This window comes from Neomonachus schauinslandi, chromosome 4 (assembly GCF_002201575.2).
Source record: "Neomonachus schauinslandi chromosome 4, ASM220157v2, whole genome shotgun sequence".
In the NCBI taxonomy this organism is placed as follows: domain Eukaryota; kingdom Metazoa; phylum Chordata; class Mammalia; order Carnivora; family Phocidae; genus Neomonachus; species Neomonachus schauinslandi.
Window position 1 is genome coordinate 105,733,495 of NC_058406.1, and position 22,503 is coordinate 105,755,997.

The window sequence follows — 22,503 nt, forward strand, 5'->3', positions numbered from 1 at the left end:
AGAAATTAAGAAAATAATCCCATTTATAATTGCATCAAAATATTAAAATACCTAGGAAGAGGGGCACCCACGTGGCTCAGTTGGTGAAGCATCTGACCAGCTCAGGTCATGATCTCAAGGTCCTGGGATTGAACCTTGGGTCAGGCTCACCGCTCAGCAGGGAGTTGGCTTCTCCTTCCCCTTCTCCCTCTGCCCCTCCCCTCGCTCATATACATAGGAAGAAATTTCACCCAAGAGGTAAAAGTACTGTACACTCAAAAGTATAAGACACTGATGAAAGAAATCAAGGAAGTAAAAAATAAATGTGTTCATAGATTGGGAGAATTAATATTGTTAGTATGTTAATACTGCCCAAAGCAATCTACAGATTCGGTGCAACCCCTATCAACATTCCAACTGCATTTTTCACAGGGATAGAACAATCTTAAAATTTGCATGGATCCACAAAAGACTTTAAAGAGCCAACACCATCTGGAGAAAGAAGAACAAAGCTGGAGGCATCACATTTCCTGATTTCAATCTATATCACAAAGCAGTAGCAATCAAAACAGTATGGTACTGGTATAAAAATAGACATATTTCAATGGAACATAATGGAAAGTCTGGAAATAAACCTATGCATATATGGTCAATTTCTTTGTGACAAAGGAGCCAAGAATATACAATGGGGAAAGGACAGTCTCTTCAATAAATGGTGCTGGGAAAACTGGACAGCCACATGCAAAAGAATGAAACTAGACTATGATCTTATACAATACACAAAAATTGACTCAAAATGTATTAAAGATTTGAATTTAAGACCCCAAACCATAAAACTCTTAGATAACAACTTGGGGGTAAGTTCCTTGACATAGATCTTGGCAATGATTTTTTGGATTTGATGCCAAAAGCAAAAGAAATCAAAGCAAAAATAAACAAGTGGGACTACACCAAACTGAAAAGCTTCTACACCAAAAAAGAAAACCATTAACACAATGAAAAAGGCATTCTTCGGAAAGGGAGGAAATATTTGCAAATTATACATCTATTAAAAGATTGATACCCAAAATCCATAATGAACACCTACAACTCAGCAAAGAAAACAAACAATCCAATTAAAAAAGGGCAGAGTAACTGAATAGATACTTATCCAAGAAGACATACAAATGGCCAACAGGTACATGAAGGAGGTGCTCTACATCACTAATCATCAAGGTAATGTAAGACAAAATTCAGAGATCTCAATCATACCTGTTAGATTGATTATCATCAAAAGACAAGAGATGTGGGAGCCTGGGTGTCTCAGTCTGTTGAGCAACTGACTCTTGATTTCAGTTCAGGTCATGATCTCAGGGTCATGAGATCAAGCCCTGTCTTGGGCTCTGCGCTCATTGGGAGTCTGCTCTTCTCCCTCTGTTCCTCCCACTGCTCCCGTGCATGTGCGCACTCTCTCTCTCTCTCTGTAAAATAAATAAATAAATCTTTAGTGGGGAAAAAAGATGAAATAACAAGTACTGGTGGGGGTGTGAAGATAAGAGAAACCATGTGCACTGTTGGTGGGAATGTAAATTGGTACAGCCACTATGGAAAACAGTATGGCGATTTCTTAAGAAAAAAGTTAAATATAGAACTATCTTATGATCTACCAGTTCACTGTTCAGTAGTAAATCTATAAGAAATGAAAACAGGATATCAAAGAAATATTTGCACTCCCATGTTTATCATAGCATTATTCAGAATAGTTAATATGTGGAAACAACCTAATCTCAGCCGGTGGATAAATGGATAAGATGTGATGTGCACGCGTGCGTGCGCGCGCACATACACACACACACATGAATATTATACAGTCATGAGAAAGCTGGGAGTCCTGCCATTTGTGACAACATAAGGTGGACCTTCAGGGCATTATGCAAAGTGAAATAAGCCAGACAGAGAAAGATAAGTACTTGCATGGTATCACTTATTAAGTGGAATCTAAAAACAAAAAAGAAGTCAAACTCATAGAAACAGAGAGTAAGAAAGTGGTTGCCAGTGCCAGTTGTGTATATATGGAGAATGTGGTAAAAGGGTACCAGGTATAAGATGAACAAGTTCTGAGGATTTAAAGTAAAAGATGAATAAGTTCTGAGGATTTAAAGTAAAATACAGTAATAGCTACTACCTTTGAGCTTTGATAACCTATAATAGTTTTCAGATTGAAGAACAACAACAAAAAAATCTGGCATTAGTGTAAAAAGAAAAAGTAAAACACAGTGACTAATGTTGTTAACATTGTATTGTACAACTGAAATTTGCTAAGAGAGTAGAGCTTTAATATTCTCATACACACACACAAAAGTTAAATATGTGTGGTAATGGGTTTGTTAATTAACTAGATGGGAGGAATCCTTTCACAATTTATATCAAATCACCACAATATACACTTTAAATATCTTAGTATATCTGTCAATTATACTTCAGTGGAACTTAAAAAAAAAAAGTTAATTTGTATGTATACAAACAGAGCCTTATTGAACTGCCTGCGTGACTTTTTTTTTTTTTAAATAATGTGGTGTGGGGGTGCCTGAGTGGCTCAGTCAGTTAAGCAGTTGCCTTTCCTGAGACCGAGCCCCAGGTCAGGCTCCCTGTTCATTGGGGAGTTGGCTTCTCCCTCTCCCTCTGCTGCTCCCCCTGCTTGTGCTCTCTCGAGCTTGCACTCTCTCTCTCTCTAATTAATAAATAAAATCTTAAAAAAAAATAATGTGGTACAGGTTTTTACTAGAATTATGATTGTTGAATAGAAGTCATGGTGTTTCCATTCCTAAGTTTTGTTGCATATGATGAGAATTTCTCTGGGCAGATTGGAACAGAGATATCCTGTGAAGCATCAGTACAGTTCCTAATAACTAAAAGCAAGCTCAAATGCTGATTCTATCTTATGGCTCTAGATAGTCCCACATGCAGAGAACTGTTCTGCATTTATTTTTACTCTATCTTTTGACTTTTCATATTATAATTCCTACAGTTTACTTGTGAGATTCTACAGTTTACTTGGGGATGTGGCCTTAACCATATACTGCTTTCAGATTGCATTTTTTCTTTTTTTCTTTTTTCTTTTCTTCACAGTCATAGGATTGAAAAACCAACATTTGACAAATAACTTTCTAGATCATTGTACAAAAAATACAGTGTTTTGCTTTTTTTCTGTATTTATTATGAGTTTCTTTTTAAGTAGTACTCTCTAAGAGGCAGTTGATATATCATTGAAGCTAAGCTTATGAACTCTGGAGCCAGACTGCCTGGGTGTGCATCCAGGTGTGCCACTTATTACATGTCTCACCTTGCATAGGTGTTAATTTCTCAGTGCCTCAGTTTATCATGTGTAAAATGAAGATGACAATAGTACCTACTTTTATAATGTTGTTTAGAGAAGGAGTATAAATGAGTTACTTTCTGTAAACAGAAGGCTATGAAGCGGAGCTTACACATACATTAAGTAGAGATAGACATTTTTATAAAGTAGAGGTTCTTTGGCATATTTGTGATTATGAGAATTATATATATATATTTATATACTACACATTTAGAAATAATAGTGTCACTGGAAAACAAGTGTCTATAGAAAAACAAAGTAGGGGGGCGCCTGGGTGGCTCAGTCGTTAAGCGTCTGCCTTCGGCTCAGGTCATGATCCCAGGGTCCTGGGATGGAGTCCCACATCGGGCTCCCTGCTCGGCAGGAAGCCTCCTTCTCCCTCTCCCACTCTCCCTGCTTGTGTTCCCTCTCGCTGTTTCTCTCTCTGTTAAAAAATAAATAAAATCTTTAAAAAAAAAAAAGAAAAAGAAAAACAAAGTAGGTAGTATGATAATATACATAATATGTATAAAAATAAGACCTTTCAGTCATTTCAGTGGAAAGAGCATAAGGTGCAAGTAAAAATCATAACAAAATCAGTAACACCAATGACTATTTCTTGAAGGTTTAAATGCTGGGCACTATGATAAGTCTTTTCTGGTTTCAACAACTTATTTCATCATCTGGCTAGTTATGTAATATTGGAGAATTTCCTTAACCTCTCTCTAAGCTCTGGTTTTTTCATCTATTTGGTAATTATTGATATTTGTTCTTTCTTTATAAAGGTATATTATTAGAATAAAATGATCTCTTTTATCTATCTTCAGTACGTTATCTGTGTACTGAAACGATCAGTGAGCTGGTACATAATTGTATGAGATAATATATTGATAAATTATGTAGCATGTGGTCATATGGTGGTTAACAACTGAACCTGACTTTTCTTGAGAGCACAGATGTGTTAGGATCTGCTGACTTCTCTGACCCTAGGTAGTTTACTGAATCAAAAATATTTATATATGTTCATATATATTTATAATATACATATAAATGAATATACATATTATATATGATTTAATATGTTAATATAAGCATTGTATTATGTTAATATAAAATATACTTATTATATTTATTATATCATATAATATATAACAATGTAATTATATAACAATATGTAATTATAATATATAATGTATATTATATATAATATATAAATATTATAATAATATAATTGATATATTAGTGTAGTAATATATAATGGTATAATATATATATTATTCATTGATGGGGAAGGGTTTTTATGAAGTATGTCCATTTTTATGAATCATCTTCTTGCCATACATGGAAGTTTTTTTTATTTTTATAATGTTGGTATCCTTGCTGTGTGCTTGTGATTAATACTCAATTGTCTCTGTGGTCCAAATAATAAGCCCATACCCAAATTTTCTTATTTAATGTTCTGCCTATCAGCAATTTGCAGGTTTTATTCTTGACTACAATTCTAACCACACTTTAATTTATATGTTTTGTCAGATTGTGAGGCTCCCCCATGGCATGGCTCATTGCCTTCTTTGCATTCCTGGCATCTAGCACTTTGCTAGGTAGAACAGGAAAGAAGTGATCCGTATATGTTTATGGGATAAATAAACTAGGAAAGAATAGAAAGGAAGTCAAATCGATCTGAAAGTAGCTTGTATTTCTAAGAATCCAGAAACCGAGCTTCCAAGAAATCTTTAAAAAGATTACTGATCTAGGAGGATTGGGCCTCTAGGAAGACGATGTAATGCCAAATAAGTTAGGATTTGTATGTTTTATCTATTTGTTTCTGGTTGGAGAGTATAAAATATAAATGTTCCAACTATTTTGAAGCATTTCTTTTAACTAACTTAATACATTATAATTCATTAAACAGAGGCGGGCTAGCAGAAAGACTAAATGGCCTGCAGAATCGAGAGAGATCTGCCATTTCTTTGTGGAGACATCAGTGTGTTTCTTACCAAAAGACACTTTCAGGTAAGGCCTGCACTGACATCTGAGACTGTGGGTAAAGAATGTGCCAATTGAAAGTATTTTATTTGATCATTACTATTTTCATGATGTTTTCTTTTTCTTCAGGTGTCCTTTAGGTCTCAGAAATTTTTCTGAAAGATGAGTCCGTTCTTACAAGGTCTACTGATCCCTCCCCATAGAACTTCTCACAGTTCAATAGAAGACTTATTATTGATCTTACTTGGAGGGTTCTGTATTAGGCCTTTCTTTTGTTGTATCTTTTGCTGTATCTGAAAGCCAGTAGCTTTCAGACTTTTGTGACTGCGACCCCTAGTAAGAAATACATCTTATATCTTCTCCCAGTGCACACATGACTTACATGCACACACACACACACACAAACACACACACACGCACACCCCTGAAACAAACATTTTATAAACAGCACTAACCTTACTAAGTTTGATATACTCTTCATTCTCTTTTATTTTTACCATAATCCTAGTCTCACTAAATTGATGTAGGGTCCTTCTAATGAGTTGCAAGATGTAGTTTGAAAGTTGCTACTACAAGCAAGTGACTGGAAACTCTTGTTTCTTAACAAACTGTTTGATCTTAAAAATATTTCATATACCTAGAAAAGCTTCCTTTCCTGTGAGACTGTGTTCTTTTTCATGGTTTCTTCCTGAGTGGTCTCTCCATCAGGAGGTGGGGAAGAAGTGGGTGAACATGGTGTCTATTCCAAATCTATTAATAGTTTTCTCTCCAGGGGGATCCTTGGAATGGCTCACAGGTTATTTTGGCAAATGTTAGCATGCAAAATAGAACAAGAGTGCTAGGTAGAATACTGAACTAGTATGTTGTCAACTCTTGCACATTTCTCTGGAAGACTTTTTTTAAGTCTGATCTCATTTATTATCTTTAAAATACTTCTCAGCTGGCACCTGGGTGTCTCAGTTGATGGAGCATCTGACTCTTGATCTCAGAGTTGTGAGTTTGAGCCCCAGGTTAGGTGTAGAGATTACTTAAAATTTTAAAATCTTAAAAATAAAATAGGGGTGCCTGGGTGGCTCAGTCAGTTAAGTGCCTGACTCTTGGTTTTGTCTCAGGTCCTGATCTTATGGGTCATTAGATCAAGTCCCACATAGGACTCCATGCTCAGCGGGAGTCTGCTTGGATATTCTCTCCCTCTTCTCCACTCATTTGTTTGTCTCTCTCTCAAATATATAAATCTTAATAAAATAAAATTAAAATTAAATTAAATTAAAAATAAATAAAATAAAATAAAATAATTAAAAATAAAATATAAAATAAAAAAATAAAATAAAATATAAAATAAAATAAAATCCTTTCCAGCTATCTTTTAGCAACTGTCTTTTCTCTTTCACATTCTTGTATTAGAGTACTATAATACATATCAGGATGACCCAAGAATACTTTTTTTGTTACACGGTGCTATGGATCAGCCTGTTGTTACATTTATTACTTTGTATCTTGTCATTTTTTTAAAATAAGGATTATATTAAATAATCATCTTTACAACTCATTTGATTAGTCAGAAAGCCAAGCATATATAAAGGTTGACAAGTTGTATTACTCAGGGAAGTCAGTAATACTCTGGCTTAAGCACAAAAAAGAATTTAATAGTGCTTATAATTGAAAGCCACAGGGAGAAGATTTCATGCTTCAGGTATATTGGTCTGAAAAGGTTGTTAGGTCTTTTCCATGTGGTAACTCACAGCTACAAGTCCGATAAAAAGAAGGCTTTCTTTTTCAGTATTTTACCAGAAATTCTGAAGTGATTTTCATTGATCTGCTGAGACATGTATCCGTCCTGGAACTAATCAGTGTTGAAGTAGAATATAATAAATAGCACTATACTAGCCCTATGATTAACTTGTGATCTTTTTCTATTAAGACTTATTTAATAAAAATTAACAAGTACCATTTATGGTTTAATAATATATTATCTAATTTTAGTGATCTTTCATGTTCTCCTATTTATAAATACTTATATATACATACTTAACCTCTCAAATATGCATGTCCTTGAGAGATCACTTTCTCCTATAATCTATTCACCTCCACCTCTAACTAGTTCTGTTTAGCTTTGTGTCATTTTCAATTTAGTTTGGGATTCTATGCATTTAAAATTTCTTTTGTTCTGCTTGAACCAGAAAAGCAAGGCTTTGCCATCTATTTCTCTTTGTTCCTGTTCTGCTTTTGCCTCCCTTCCTTTGAAGTAATCATATAAGAGAATAGTAAGCGGATTTCTTTTTGAGTGGATATAAATATTTAAGTTATTAAATTTCAGTACGACAACTTTTATTTCTTAGTGATATAGACTAGCTTTACATTGAGAGGTTGGGATAGGGTCATAAGCCACAAAATGGTAAAAACAAGATGGGAAGAACGGAGGACAAGAAGAGGATGGCAAACAGAGTAACTGGGATACTTAGCTTTTCCTTGGAGTCTGGCCACTGTACACTTAAAAGGCTGAACATTGGAAGTGCCATCTATATGCTACATTAGTGTTCATGCCACAGCCTTTTTTCCTTTCCCTAACAAAAAGGTAGAATGTTAATTCTTGAGGGTTCTTAAAAATCTTATAGTATCAGCTCCTTTTTGGGGGATGGAGAGAGTATGTGGCCTAGAAGAGGGAAATGACTTGCTCTGATTATTCAGATTAACGGAAGAAACAGGGCTAGAACCCTAGCCACCTGACTGCCAGTGTCATGCTCTTTCAGTGGGATCACTTTCTGCCTCATAAAAATAATTTTTTCACTCCTCTACCAATTTGCTCTTGATATTACATTAAGGAATAAACAAACACCCCAGATTGGACTTTCTGTGTCCAGTATGGTATCTGTCCTGAATTTTGTTGACTTTATAGCCTTGCAATATTGTAAATATCATCAAGATGAGAGGAAGAGTTGGACAAACTTTAATTTGGACCATAAATTCCTAATAATAATTGGAGAAAAATAGCTTCTTCTTTCCTCCTTCAACATTGTCCTTGTCATTGTTGTATCACATTTGAAGGTTTACTGTATGGTAGGTATAATGCTGAGGGCTTACTACATATTAAATCATTTAGTATGCAAAATAATGCTCTAAGATTCAATTTGCTTTCCTTATTTTCCAGATGAAAAAGCTGTAGGTCAGGGCACCTGGGTGGCTCAGTTGGTTAAGCACCTGCCTTCCGCTCAGGTCATGATCCCAGGGTCCTGGGATCGAGCCCCACATTGGAGTTCCTACTCAGCAGGGAGGCTGCTGCTCCCCCTGCTCGTTCTCCCTCTCTTTCTCTCTCTCTCTCTCCCCCTTTCTCAGATAAATAAATTAAAAAAAGAAAAAAGCTGTAGATCGAATGAATATATGGTATAGATGAGTAAGCCCAGGTTTGAGGTTATCTCTGTAGTCCATGTTCTTATTCACCAATCTGTGTGGGCCTTCATTAGATGATCTGTTTGGGCTGGAGGAAGGATTTAAGAAGGCAAGTGATTAAGGAACCAGCAAATTAGAAATACTGATAAAATGTGATTTTATTTGGGGAAAAAGTAGTCTTTCAGTGTGAAGGTCCATATCACGTTCTTTTTTTTTTTTTTTTTAAGATTTTTATTTATTTATTCATGACAGACAGAGAGAGAGAGAGAGAGGCAGAGGTAGAAGCAGGCTCCCGAGGAGCAGGGAGCCCGATGCGGGACTCGATCCCAGGACCCTGAGATCATGACCTGAGCCGAAGGCAGACGCTTAACCATCTGAGCCACCCAGGTGCCCTCCATATCACGTTCTTGAGACAGCACTATTTTAAGGAGTCTAGGACATAAATTTGAAGGTTATAAATCATGAATCTTGTGTAGGATACCCTAAAATCTTATGATTTTGATAGGGAGGTGGCAGACTGTCTTCTTAATTATTCATGTTAATATATACTAGAAGTCATTCTACATTGTTGTCCAGGTTTCTCATTACAGTGAATTGACCAAATTGTCAAGCACAGACTAGAGACAGTTATCTTCTGGAAGTTGGAATAGGAAAATATCAAGTCAAACAAGTGTGATTTTGTGCCTGAAATGAAGGGGAGAAATATGACCTTTTATTTGGCTCAGAAGCACCAAATAGTTTATTTGGACTGTCCCTTATAATTTGGGGATAGAGGGTATATCAATTATACCATGAATAAAGGACAAAGGCAAAATGAAACAAAAACACAGAGTCAAAAATGAATCCATTACTTTGGTATATGAATGTGCCCATCTCCAATGGTTTTACTTTCTTTTGTTTTTTAAGTAGGTTCCATGCACAACCTGAGGCTCAAACTGATAACCCTGAGATCAAGAGTCATGTTCTCTACCGACTGAGATTTGGATTTTATTTTCCCTTTCTTTTAGATGAATTTCTTATTTTTCAGGTCTATTAGATCCTCTTCTTGGTGTCTTGTAATACGTCCTGCCATTTTTCTCACTCCTTTTGATATAACTTATTATAAACATGTATTAGGAAGAAAATTTCACTATTTTGTTTACTTTATGGCCTGGCAGAAGCTTTTTCTTTCAGTTTACATTTCTTATTTCTACATATTTATAGTAACTGAGTAAATAAAAGAAAAATGTATTAATAGTAAATAGAGGTAGTTCCTTCTAACCCCAATCCCAAGAATGAAAATTTAGTAAATAGCTGAGATTTAATGATGGATTTATTAAGATATCTATATTATTAATCTAAACTCTCTGAGCCTCTTAATTTCCCTATCATAAGTGAGTGTAATAGTAGTACCTCAACTATTGAGCTTGTGCTAACAATAAATCTGATACTTCATGGGAGCACATACAGCTGCAGGACAGAGTCAGCACTCAATAGATGGGGAAAAGAAAGAGACACTGCATTATTCTGCAAAATCAGCTTCTCCTCCTCTTCCTTAGGGTTTGGATGTACCTTTGGGTTTACAAGGTATTGCAGTCAGAGTTCCATTTTATTTCTCACACACGGAAGTGGATTATTCATTCTAGGTTAATTTTGACTGAACAGGTGAATACATCGGGCTTGGCTTTCCCTTCTTCTAATGGGTTTACTGAGAAATCTAGGAATTAGTAGTACTTTTATGAACCACATCTTGGCTTTTGGTTAGATATTAAGTATAGCATATCTCACTCAGTCTATCTTTATCTTTTTCAGACATGAGAAGTAATGGTTTACAAAATTAATGTGTCAATTGTAATTATTTACTTGAGGCCTTTCTTCTTACATTTGTTCCCATTTGAAGAGTATTATCTAATTAATCCATAATGCGGAGGGGTGTGCACTTCCTTATTGATTTGAAACGTTTGAGTGATTGTCTCCAACACATCTTTCTGCCTTTTTTGAAAGCTTTTTATTTTGAGATAGCTGTAGATTGACATGTAACTCATGCAGTTGTAAGAAACAATACAGAATGATTTTCTGTGCCCTTCGCCTGCTTTCCTCCAACAATGACATCTTTCCTAACTATATTATGATAGCACAACCAGGATATGAATCCAGGATACAATTCACTGACCTTATTCAGATTTTACCAGTTTTACATATACTTGTGAGTTTGTGTGTGTGTTTTATATAATTTTATCATGTATAGACTAAGGTGCCCATCACCACAGTCTGGATACAGAACAGTCCATCACCACAAGAATTCCTCACGTTACCCTTTTACAGCCACAGCCACCTCTTTCCTACCCTCCTCTCTAACACCTCACAACTGCTAATCTCACCATTTCCGTAGTTTTGTCATCTCAAAAATGTTATACAAATGGAATAATATGGTGTGTAACCTTTCGGGATTGGCTTTTTTTCACTCAGCATAATTCCTTCAAGATTTATCCAAGTTTGTATGTATATCAATAGTCAACTTCCTCTTATTGGTGAGTAGTAGTCCATGATATGAATGTACCAGTTCATTTAACTGTGCACATGCTGAGGGACATTTTGATCATTTCCATATTTGGGCTATTACAAATAAAGGTGCTATGAACATTAGTGTACAACTTTTTGAGTGAACATAGGTTTTTCTTTTTCTGATATGAATGATCAGGGGAGAAATTACCAGGTGTTATAGTAAGTGCATGTCTAGTTGTTTTTTTTTTTTTTTTAAAGGTTTTATTTATTTATTTGACAGAGAGGGAGATAGCGAGAGCAGGAACACAAGCAGAGGGAGTGGAGAGGGAGAAGCAGGCTTCCCGCCGAGCAGGGAGCTCGATGCGGGGCTCGATCCCAGGACCCCGGGATCACGACCTGAGCCGAAGGCAGACGCTTAACGACTGAGCCACCCAGGCGCCCCTTGTTTTTTGTTTTTTTAAGATTTTATTTATTTATTTGACAGAGAGAGACACAGCGAGAGAAGGAACACAAGCAGGGGGAGTGGGAGAGGGAGAAGCAGGCTTCCCAGCGAGCAGGGAGCCCGATGCGGGGCTCGATCCCAGGACCCTGGGATCATGACCTGAGCCAAAGGCAGCCGCTTAACAACTGAGCCACCCAAGTGCCCCTGCATGTCTAGTTTTATAAGACGTTGCATGTTAATATCAAATATTTCACTGAATATTTCTAACATAACATAAAAATTTCTTTAACACCTTTGCTTTGTGGATTTTAATTTTTCTTTGCTTCCCTCATGTATAGCTTACTTTTCTGGGCTATTTTATAACTCCCACTTATACCATTTAATAATCAGTTTTGTTTTCCCTGTTTCTACCTTTGAGTACATTTCAGTATAAAAGACATATCTCAAGGTTCTTCAGACTTGAATAAATTTTAAATGTGTGCCTATTTCCTTGGCTGTTTTTCTTTTTTCTTTTTTTTTTTTTGTGACCATTAAGGAGGGACTGAGGTTGGCCGTTTAAAGACAGAGAAGTGTGTGTGCTGCACATAAATGCTAATGTAGATGGGTGTGTGAGTTGACAGGCAGAGAAGAGGGGGCCAGAGGCCTGACCACTCAAGGCCTGGAGGCCATGACTGAATTTTCTTAAAATTTATTGAAGTGTAATTAAGATATGTTATATTAGTTTCAGGTGTACAACCTAATGATTTGGTAATTCTGTACATTACTTAGTGCTCACCATAAGTGTAGTTGCCGTCTGTCACCATACAATATTATTACATTATTTTGTTAACTATACTAACTATGTTCCCTGTGCTGTACTTTTCATTTCCATGACTTACTTATTTTGTAACTGGACTTCATACTCCCCTTTGTCTATTTTGCCCATCCCCACCCCTCGCCCACCTTCCAAGTGATGCCTTAGAAATGCATTTTGAAATGTGGCTGTGGAATAGGGAATGGATGATTATAGAGCAGAAGAAAAATATTTCCTAGATTTCTCTTCAGGAACCATTCTATTTTTCTTCTTCCTTTTTGAGAGGCAACAGTTTTCCAACACTGCTTTGTGATGGCCAGTTTTTATTACGTGATATCCAAAGCATTTCAAGTGCTTGTTAATCCATTTAATCCTAACAATAACCCTTCCAGTTAGGTCTTCTGATACTATTTAAAGATGAAGAGAATGTGGACAGGCACAGCCCCGTGTGTCTGGCCAGCAGGTAGCAGAGCCAGATTTGCATCAGACTGTCAGTGGCTTATGATCATAGCCCATCTTGTTCTAGCTAGGTTGTTGGGAGGCACATCCAGGCAGGCACTGAGAATATATGCCTGTGGCATGACTGAGTTCTGGAGATGTGAGTGTAGCAAAGTCTATGCCCCGATCCCTTGTTCAACCTGTGTTTAGTAAGAGCTTGACAAATACATTCACAATGTTTGATATCTAAGTTTTTTAAACCAGAAATAGTTAAGGATATTCTTGGATGGACAAAACCTGTGAACTCCTTGTATTGCTTAGGAAGAGAGTAGGGGGGAAAAAAGGTAAGTGGGAAAAAAAAAAAAAAAGTTCTTCAGATAAATTATTTTTCACTATGAGATTTTTGTTCTGAAAACTTCACTCTAAATTTGAGAAAGATTGTGGGGTGGGGTTGGAGAAAACAAGTAAAATCAGTGAAGTGCAGTAGCATTTACTGGTGTCCAAAGCAGAATTCTCTCTGAATTTTCTTTTTCCTCAACTTGTGGCTATCAAATATGTTGAGAGTGGTCACTAAGCATGTGTGTGTGAGTTCTCACTTTGGAACACCCTTTGATATGCTTGAGAAGGTAAAAATGATGTAGGTTTTCTGTGCATGTGTATGTGTTTCAAACATAATAAATATGTTGTCTTGAGCTTACATTAGTATTATAAGAGCAAAGAATAAATTTAGTTATTCATATTGGTATTAGTATTTAATAGCTTTTGTATTAGCATTTTTATTATTATTATTATTTTTTTTTTTGCCACTGGGTCACGGTCAGCTGAAATTTTGTGAAGTGTAGGCCACAAAACATTATAACTTCTGTAGTGCCTTTCTCCCACACTGCTCAACAGCATCTTGATACTGCCACCAGGGAAACCTTGCTTTCCACTTACACCACTAAGCCAGCCCCTCAGGAACCTCTCCCCAGTTAGTTGGTAGAATGCCCATGCTGGTTCACCTGGACAAGGTACTGAGTCTCCTTAAAATTCACAGAGTTATTCAACTGCCATACTCTATTAGATAGCTGTGCACTATTAGTGTATCTGTTTAAAGTAAATATGTTCAGATTTCAGGAGTTCTTATTTTCTCTTTTCTCTTATTATTTTAATTTCCTAGTCTCTTTGCATTGAGAATAATTATTTCCTTAATTTTCCCACCATGATTTTTACAAAATTATATTCACTTCCTTATTGTTTTTCCAATGTCACATTTTATTAGACATGTCCCCTTCAAAGGTTTTGTTATTTTTTTACGGGGTTTTTGTTTTTATTTGTTGTTCTTTTCTCCTCCAGAGAACAGTCTCTGAATTTAGGGGGAAAATTGCCATTTGTTATTTCTTCTTGGATTTCTGGATACCAGACTTGAAAGTTTTTCAGAGATGATGCAAATAGGTGAGACTGGAGTTCAGATTGATGCAGATAATATAAGTGATGGCTCCCAATGAATGCTCCTTCCCACCAAGCACTGAGTGAGGCAGTGCCTACACACTTCTTCATGTCACCAATCATCTCCAGAACCCTTCAGAACTGCACTATGCCTTCCAGATTATAAAAGTACCCAGAATGTTCTATTGTTAGTCCATAGAATCAGAAATTGTTTGTTAAATGAAGAAAGCTGATTTGGGAATGGGAGACAGGACCACTATTTTAAATCCTGTTTTTCACTGCCTATTGTTAAACAAACAATGTGGGGTGGGGTTTTTTGTTTTGGGGAGCTTTTTTGGGTGTTTAAGGTCGCTTCAATTAGCTAATTGAAAACATTGATTCTCCTTTAAGTTGTATTGTAGAAGGTAAACAACTAAGTAATATTTAGTGTCTTTTTCTATAAAATTGTCATGTACAACATTTATGCAGAGGAAAATTTTTTGTGCCTGTATTTCTTTCTTTCTTTCCTTTCCTTTTTTTTTTTTTTTAAGATTTTATTTATTTATTTGACAGAGAAAGCACAAGCAGGGGGAGTGGAAGGCAGAGGGAGAAGGAGAAGCAGGCTTTCCGCAGAATAGGGAGCCCCATGCAGGGTTCGATCCCAGGACCCTGGGATCATAACCTGAGCTGAAGGCAGATGCTTAACCGACAGATGAGCCATCCAGGTGCCCCTGTGCCTATATTTCTGTTTTGGTTTTAGTTATATGAAATCCATGTTCTTTTCCCATACTCCTGCTTTACTGGTGCTTAGAATCTCGTGGTGGAAATGGATGTTTGCAGGAGAGGGTCACAAATAAGGAGCTAGACAGGTAATTGTTTATTTATTAATTCAACAAGTGCTTATTGAGGGACTACTGTGTACGAGACACTGTGCACCATGAATAAGCAAGATCTGGTCATTGCACATATAGAACTTCTATTTCAGTGGGTAGATGATAAGCAAAGAAAGAATATAGGTGCAGGTTGGCATAGTAAAGGATTTGTGAGGGGGTGAGAGTGGGCACTACACACTAGACAGGCCATGGAAGACAGCTTCAGATTTATAATGGGTACCTATGGCCTCTATGTTCTAGGACAGATTATCAAAGGAAGATGGCTAACTACTTATGAAACATTAGAGGTTTTGTTCTTTAGTAATTTTTGCCAGAAAAATTATATTTTGTTTAACTGAGATTTTGAAGAGCCCAGTTTTTTCCTGTTTTTTTTTTTCCCCAGTTTCATTGAGAAAAGCAATGTATAAGTTTAAGGTATACAGCATAAATATTTGCCATACAAATATCATAAAATTACAATAAGTTCAGTTAACATCTATCATCTTATATAGATATTAAAAAAATAAAGGAGGGGCGCCTGGAGGGCTGAGTCGTTAAGCGTCTGCCTTAGGCTCAGGTCAGATCCCAGGGTCCTGGGATCGAGACCCGCATCAGGCTCCCTGCTCAGCCGGGAAGCCTGCTTCTCCCTCTCCCACTCCCCCTGCTTGTGTTCGCTCTCTCACTGTGTCTCTCTCTGTCAAATAAAGAAATAAAATCTTTAAAAAAATAAAAAAGAAAAACAATATTTTTTTCTTATGATGAGAACTATTAGGATTTACTGTTTTAGCATTACCTGTAGTCACTTTTGTAGGTTACATCCCTAGTACTTATATATCTTATAACTGGAAGTTTATACCTTTTGATAATCTTCATCCAATTCCCCTCACACACACACACACACACATGCATGCACATGCATGTGTGCACACGTGTGTGCTCCCTTCCACCTCTGGTAACCACAAATCTGATCTCTCGCTGTGAATTTGGGTATTTTTTGTTTTTTGTTTTGTTTTTATTTTTTTTAGATTCCACATATTAATGAGATCATACAATATTTTTCTTTCTTTGACTTATTTCATTTAGCATAATGCCCTCAGGGTCCCTCCATGTTGTCACAAATGGCAGGATATTTCCTTTTTATAGCTGAATAGTATTCCATTAGTGTTCCATTATTTTATATATATATATTCTATTGTGTGTGTATGTATGCATGTATATGTGTGTATATATATATATATATATATATATATATATACACATACACATACCACATTTTTTTCATCCATTCATCTATTGATGGACTCTTAGGTAGTTTCCATATCTCCGCTATTGTAAAAAGTTCTGCTCTGAACATGGGAGTGCAGATACCTTTTCAAGTTAGTGTTTTCACTTTCTTTGAATAAATACCCAGAAGTAGAATTGCCGGATCATATGGTATTTCTATTTTTAATTTTTTTAAAAGGTTTTATTTATTTATTGGAGAGAGAATGAGTCGGGGCAGAGGCAGAGGGAAAGGGAGAAGCAGACTCCCTGTTGAGCAGGGAGCCTGAAGCGTGGCTCGATCCCAGGACACCGAGATCACGACCTGAGCCGAAGACAGACACTTAACCAACTGAGCCACCCAGGTGCCCCTCTATTTTTAATTTTTTGGGGGGAACTTCCATACTGTTTTCCACAGTGGTTATATCAATTTACATCCCCACCAACAGTGTACAAAGGTTTCCTTTTCTCCACATCCTTGCCAGCATTTGTTACTGTTTTTCTTTTTAATGCTAGCCATTCGAACAGGTGTGAGGTGATATCTCACTGTGGTTTTGATTTTCATTTCCCTAGTAATTAGTGATGTTGTACATCTTTTCATGTACCTGTTGGCCTGAATAGCCCATATTTTTTTAAAAAAAGATTTTGTTTATTTATTTGACAGAGACACAGCGAGAGAGGGAACACAAGCAGGGGGAGTGGGAGAGGGGGAAGCAGGCTCCGTGAGAAGGCCCCCTGAATAGCCCATATTTTAAGTGTTTTTCCTTTTGTGCAAAATCATTATAATTGGAAGATTTCTTAAGGTTATTATTGAAGCCCAATAAGAGGCAATTTACTTAGTATATATTATATTCAGGCAACGAAATATAAAAGTACAATTTAAACCTTTGGAAAATTCGGGATGCAACAGAATTTTTATTTAAATGCCTTTTTACCATGTGAATATTTCCTTTTCTTCAATTATATTTTGTGTTGAAACATAACACAAAGAAAAAAGACCAGAAAATGTAGACATGCAGCTTAACATGTACATATAAAGTAAGTACCACTATAACCACCATTACTCTTACTACTCTTATTTCTTTTATTCATTTATTCAGGCTTTTGTTAAGCAACATATTTCCTGCCACCAATGACATAGCTGTCTGACCCTGTTATAGCATTATAATTAATTATTTCTTTCTTTTTTTTTTTTTTAAAGATTTTATTTATTTATTTGAGAGAGAGAGAATGAGAGACAGAACATGAGAGGGAGGAGGGTCAGAGGGAGAAGCAGACTCCCTGCTGAGCAGGGAGCCCGATGCGGGACTCGATCCTGGGACTCCAGGATCATGACCTGAGCCGAAGGCAGTCGCTTAACCAACTGAGCCACCCAGGCGCCCTAATTAATTATTTCTTGCTTTCTTATTTAAAATAGTAAAGCTTTATTCTTTAGAAGGAAACAAAACAATATTTTGCACTTGAAGATGTTTTAATAATGTCTGTAAAATTTTACTTATTGAAGTGCTTTTTGGAAAATCGGACAAAAGAAACAAGACCAGAAGAAATAAAGTGTATTAGTCCTTAGGAATTGTAGAGAGAGTGACTACAGTGAATTACTCCTTGAAGAATATTTTATTTATACAATTTCAAGAGAAATAGAAGGAATCCATATACTATTCCTTTTGCTGATGATCAACTATAATAAATACTCAGGATAGTGCTCTGGAGCAACTCTAATGCTTTTAGGCTTTCTTCACATTGTATAACAGTTTGGAAGTATTAGTAAATATTATAAAATAAATTGTAGAAAACCAGTAAACAAAGGTTATCATTGGAAAAGGTGTTGAGGAGTGCCTGGGTGGCTCAGTCGGTTAAGCGTCTGCCTTTGGCTCAGGTTATGATCTCAGGGCCCTGGGATCAAGCCCCGTGTCAAGCTCCCTGCCTACTTCTACCTCTCCCTCTGCTGCTGCCCCTGCTTGTGCTCTCTCTCTCTGTCTCTCTCTTGCTCAAATAAATAAATAAATAAAATCTAAAAAAATAAAAATAAAGCAAAAGGTGTTGGGACAGAATTTCTTTTATAAAAGAAGAAATTTATCAAAATCAAATATATTGCTTTTATAATTAAAGAAGAAGGGAGAAAAATGTGAGGTAGCAAATAGCACCTTGGATTTTACTTATGAACTAGTAAAATGTGTACCATTGTATCAGGAGGTGAATAGCTCAATAATGAGCCTGGTTTTTCCAGTGAGGCAGGTTTTCGAAACTCAGAGTATAAGGTGTTGTTTGTCCTTGAGCGTGATCAGCTGTGAACAAGCTCAAAGGCTTTGTTTTTTAATCTCTGACACTACAAGTTCCCATCAGGCACTCCTCCTGGGGCTCTCCTTGTTACCTGCACAAACCTTACACAGACATTTCCGTGCTCCTGATGCAAAGGAAGGCTGAGAATGGAAGAACACTGGTCCTGAGGGCACCCACTGCCCCCAGAGTCCCTCTGGCCAACCCCAGGAGTAGTGGCTGCAGGACCTGAGAAGTAGGGTCCCTTTGGCCCTTTTGGGAACAGGCAGCTAGAAATATGGCCTCTGCCTCTTTCTCATTGCTTTCAAGGGACCCCTCTGAGGCTGGGGAGCCCCTGAAAATGGGGTCATTTTTCAGACTCACTGCTTGAGTGGTCAAGAGAGGAAGAAGGAATGTCAGGGCCAGCATTTTCTATACAGAAACAGTGGTGTGAGCAGGAAGAAGAATCAAGAATCCTGTGTAGATATGTGTGTGTCTAAAAGACTTATCTTTGCTGCAATATTTTCTCATAATTAAAGAATAATTTGGGGTAGAAAATGTTAGGCTGATTATTCCTACCAAAGCAAGTTGATTGGCAAATTAAGAGCCCTTTATTTAGATGAAAAATAATTGTTAGTAAATACATATGATTTCATCTAAGTCTCCTGTAGCGGTGTTTTTAAAATTAGGAAAGAGAGCTGTGGTGACCTGTTCATTTAATTTGTCCAATTTGGGGCAATACTTTATGCCTTTTAAATATTTTGTTTCTGTAGGGACATAGGGGATTTTGGGCATAATAGGACAAGTTTATAAAACAGTGTATGTTTATTTAGATTTACAGAATGAGAATGACATGGATTGAAGAAGGGTTGTTGGTTTTATAGTCCAGAGTCTTTAAAAAGTCATTTAAATTCTTTTCTTAAACTCCCTGATCTACCTTATTTACCACCCTAGTTTCAATTGAAGGGACACTGCTATGACCTACTCAGTGTGGGTCAACTACAGTTTGGCTGGAGAGGGTTTGCTATAGTTCCTTTTCTTAACTTCCCCTTTCCTTTGGGGTCAAGAGAGCTGTCTCTGGATTATCTCCAGCTTCCCTCTAACCAATAAAACCAGAAAGCCAATTACATGTCTAAGCTTTATTTTGTCTCTTTTCTACCCACATTTTACTGTAGCCATGGTATTTAATATGGTTCTTTGCCATCATCTGCAAGAAGAATTCACATGAATACTCTAGGCTGAGGTAGTCAAGTCAGGAAACAAACTGTGATATTAGTTTGTCCACTGTTAGAGCTGTGATTTCATGTCCTAAATAACTACAATTTCCAATGATCATTTTAAGTGTAAGTTAACAGAGGACTTTCATAATTTATTTCATAACTTTATTAAAAATAAATGATGGGATCTGAGAAATAGAGGAAGGAATGCTTAATACCAAACTCAGCTCTCTAGCTAGTGTACCTGTCACACTTTAGCTGCTTCTGCCACATCCATTTTTACCTTCATTTTTTTTTTTTAAGATTTCATTTATTTTTTTGACAGAGAGAGAGAGAGAGAGTGAGAGAGGGAACATAAGCAGGGGGAGTGGGAGAGGGAGAAGCAGACTCCCTGCTGATCAGGGAGCCTGACATGGGGCACAATCCCAGGACCCTGCGATTATGACCTGAGCCGAAGGCAGACGCTTAACGACTGAGCCACCCAGGCGCCTCTTTACCTTCAATTCTTAAAAATAAGTTATTTCTTATGAATTTTTCTATGTAAAAAATCTATAAAATGTGGTTTGGTGACACAGCAGAATTCAGTGATGCTTTCGGTTTCCCTGTAGATTTACTTAATTTATGCTGTCTCCATTTCTTTTTATATGAAAAGAAGAATAGTAGTTTACAGTTTTAAGATTGTTTTCTCATAGGCCTGAGGTTTAAAGGAATCTTTATTTCTGTTGTAAATGATCCAAAAATAAGACTGCACAGTTAGCCCATTCTGAATGAATTATGTAGTAGGTAAAACATGTTTCCTGTTGCATTCCATATGTGGTTCAATAAATAAAAATTCATTTGCAGTGTTCAGTTGGGACCTTGTCAATAATGAACATTATCTACATCTTAAAAACCCTGATTTCAACCATTAGGAAAGTATTGATACTGGCAGGGCAGCTTTTTTTTTTTTTGGCTTTCTTGAACCAATTGTCTTTTTTACTCTCTAGCCTAGTTCAGTATCACACTGGCATTTGTCCATGCTGTGAAATCTTATGTTTGTCGTCTTAACCTTTCCACCAATCTAGTTTTCCAGATTTCTTCAGCTCATTTTTATTTTCAAAGGGGTTATAGGTTTTGCACTTGGGACCTGTTGCCTGGAGTAGATGGCTTGAGAGGACAAGCCCAGACTTGTCTGTGCCTATCTTTCAGCAGAGATTGCCGAGGAAGAGTGCCAGGTAGCACTGTTTGGTCACCAGTGTGAATCGTACTAAAAGAAAGTGATCTAAGAATGGGCTCCAGCTCATCACACAGTCCCACCTATCTTTCTGAACAGATGCAGTTGTAATTTTTCCTCTTAACAAATGGGAACCTTTTCAGCCTGCACACAGAAAAACAAGTTCTTGGATTAGTAAAATGCCTTGTAAAGTTGTAAAAAAATTAGAAGCTGTGTTCTTGTATTGTGATAGTGATTTAAATGAGTGGCCAGGAGGCCTGCTTTCACACCCCTTTTCACCCAGTGTGATGCTTCATTTCCATTAATTGCTATCTTTCTGCAGCACTCACACAGCTGGTCACCCTTGCTTTTAAGGATAGTGCTCCTTCCTGGTTTGCCTCTTCTCATGTTCATTTTCTTTGTTGGTTCTTTGCTGGCTCCTCTTTTGTGTGCAGCTTCAGCAGATGTTCCTCAGACTTCTGTCCTAGCCCTCTTCCTGTCCTATATGCCCTTGATGGGTAATCGAGGATCTCTATGCTGCCTCCCCAAGGACTGCCAGGAGGTTTGGTAATTCTGTGTCCTGCTGCCTTTCTTGGCCCAGCCCCAGCCCCACCGACACCTAAGAATTCTGCAGGTTCCACAGACCCACAGTGCCCCAGCACTTGCCTTCCCTGGTCTATTGATTGAGCAGTTTTCAATTGGACTTTCCTGTACATTTTTTTCAATCCATCTCACCCCTAGATTCTGGTGATTCAGCCTCAGAACTGTCTCTTAAGTCAGATCTCTTCATTTATCCCATCTGCTACTAGTTAAGGCTCAGAGTCCCTCATGCCTGGATGATTGTGTCAGTTTCCATCTGGTCTCCCTGACACTGACCTTTCCTCATTTTCAGCCTATCAGGGTCATCATCCTAAAAGACAAATCTGGTAATTTCACGCTTCTGCTTTAAAATTTCTTTTGACTGTTTCTTGTCGTTGGAATAAGTGTTCACCACCTTTAAGCTGTCTTGTGTGGCATTCTTGGTCACATTCTTGGCCCAGCCTACCTGGTGTAGTCTCATTTCCCACTGCTCCCATTCTGTGCTACCCCACACATGTGCACAACACTAAATACTTCCTTCGTGGGTCAGCTATGTCCTTCATGATACGTTTGGCTACTGGGCCTAATATACTTTTCTCTCTTTGTCTGTAATTTTACTGCCAGTATCTTGTTATACTGTAATTATACAAAGTATAAGTAAATAATAACTGAGCAGAGTGCTGCAAAAATATATAGGGCTTACCTAGCAATTCCAGTGTCTGGTACCTCAAGAAGTGTTTATGAAATAAATAAATAGATGTCAGTGGTGAGTTTAAAAACATTACATGACATCTGAGTGCAAACATGGTCCTAGTAGGGAGATATTGGTTTTGGTCCCAACTCTGCCAGAGCCAAAAGCCTATGTGGGTCATGTGAT

The 22,503-nt window shown here is 37.1% G+C and overlaps 1 protein-coding gene across 1 annotated transcript in view; it reads left to right on the top strand.

Moving 5' to 3' along the window:
• Positions 1-22,503, top strand: part of SPIDR (scaffold protein involved in DNA repair) — a 488,464-nt gene that overhangs the window by 161,389 nt on the left and 304,572 nt on the right. Inside the window, exon 3 of the mRNA XM_021688483.2 lies at positions 5,226-5,326. Within this exon, the coding sequence (XP_021544158.2) occupies positions 5,226-5,326 (101 nt within the window). The remainder of the gene's footprint in view (positions 1-5,225; positions 5,327-22,503) is intronic.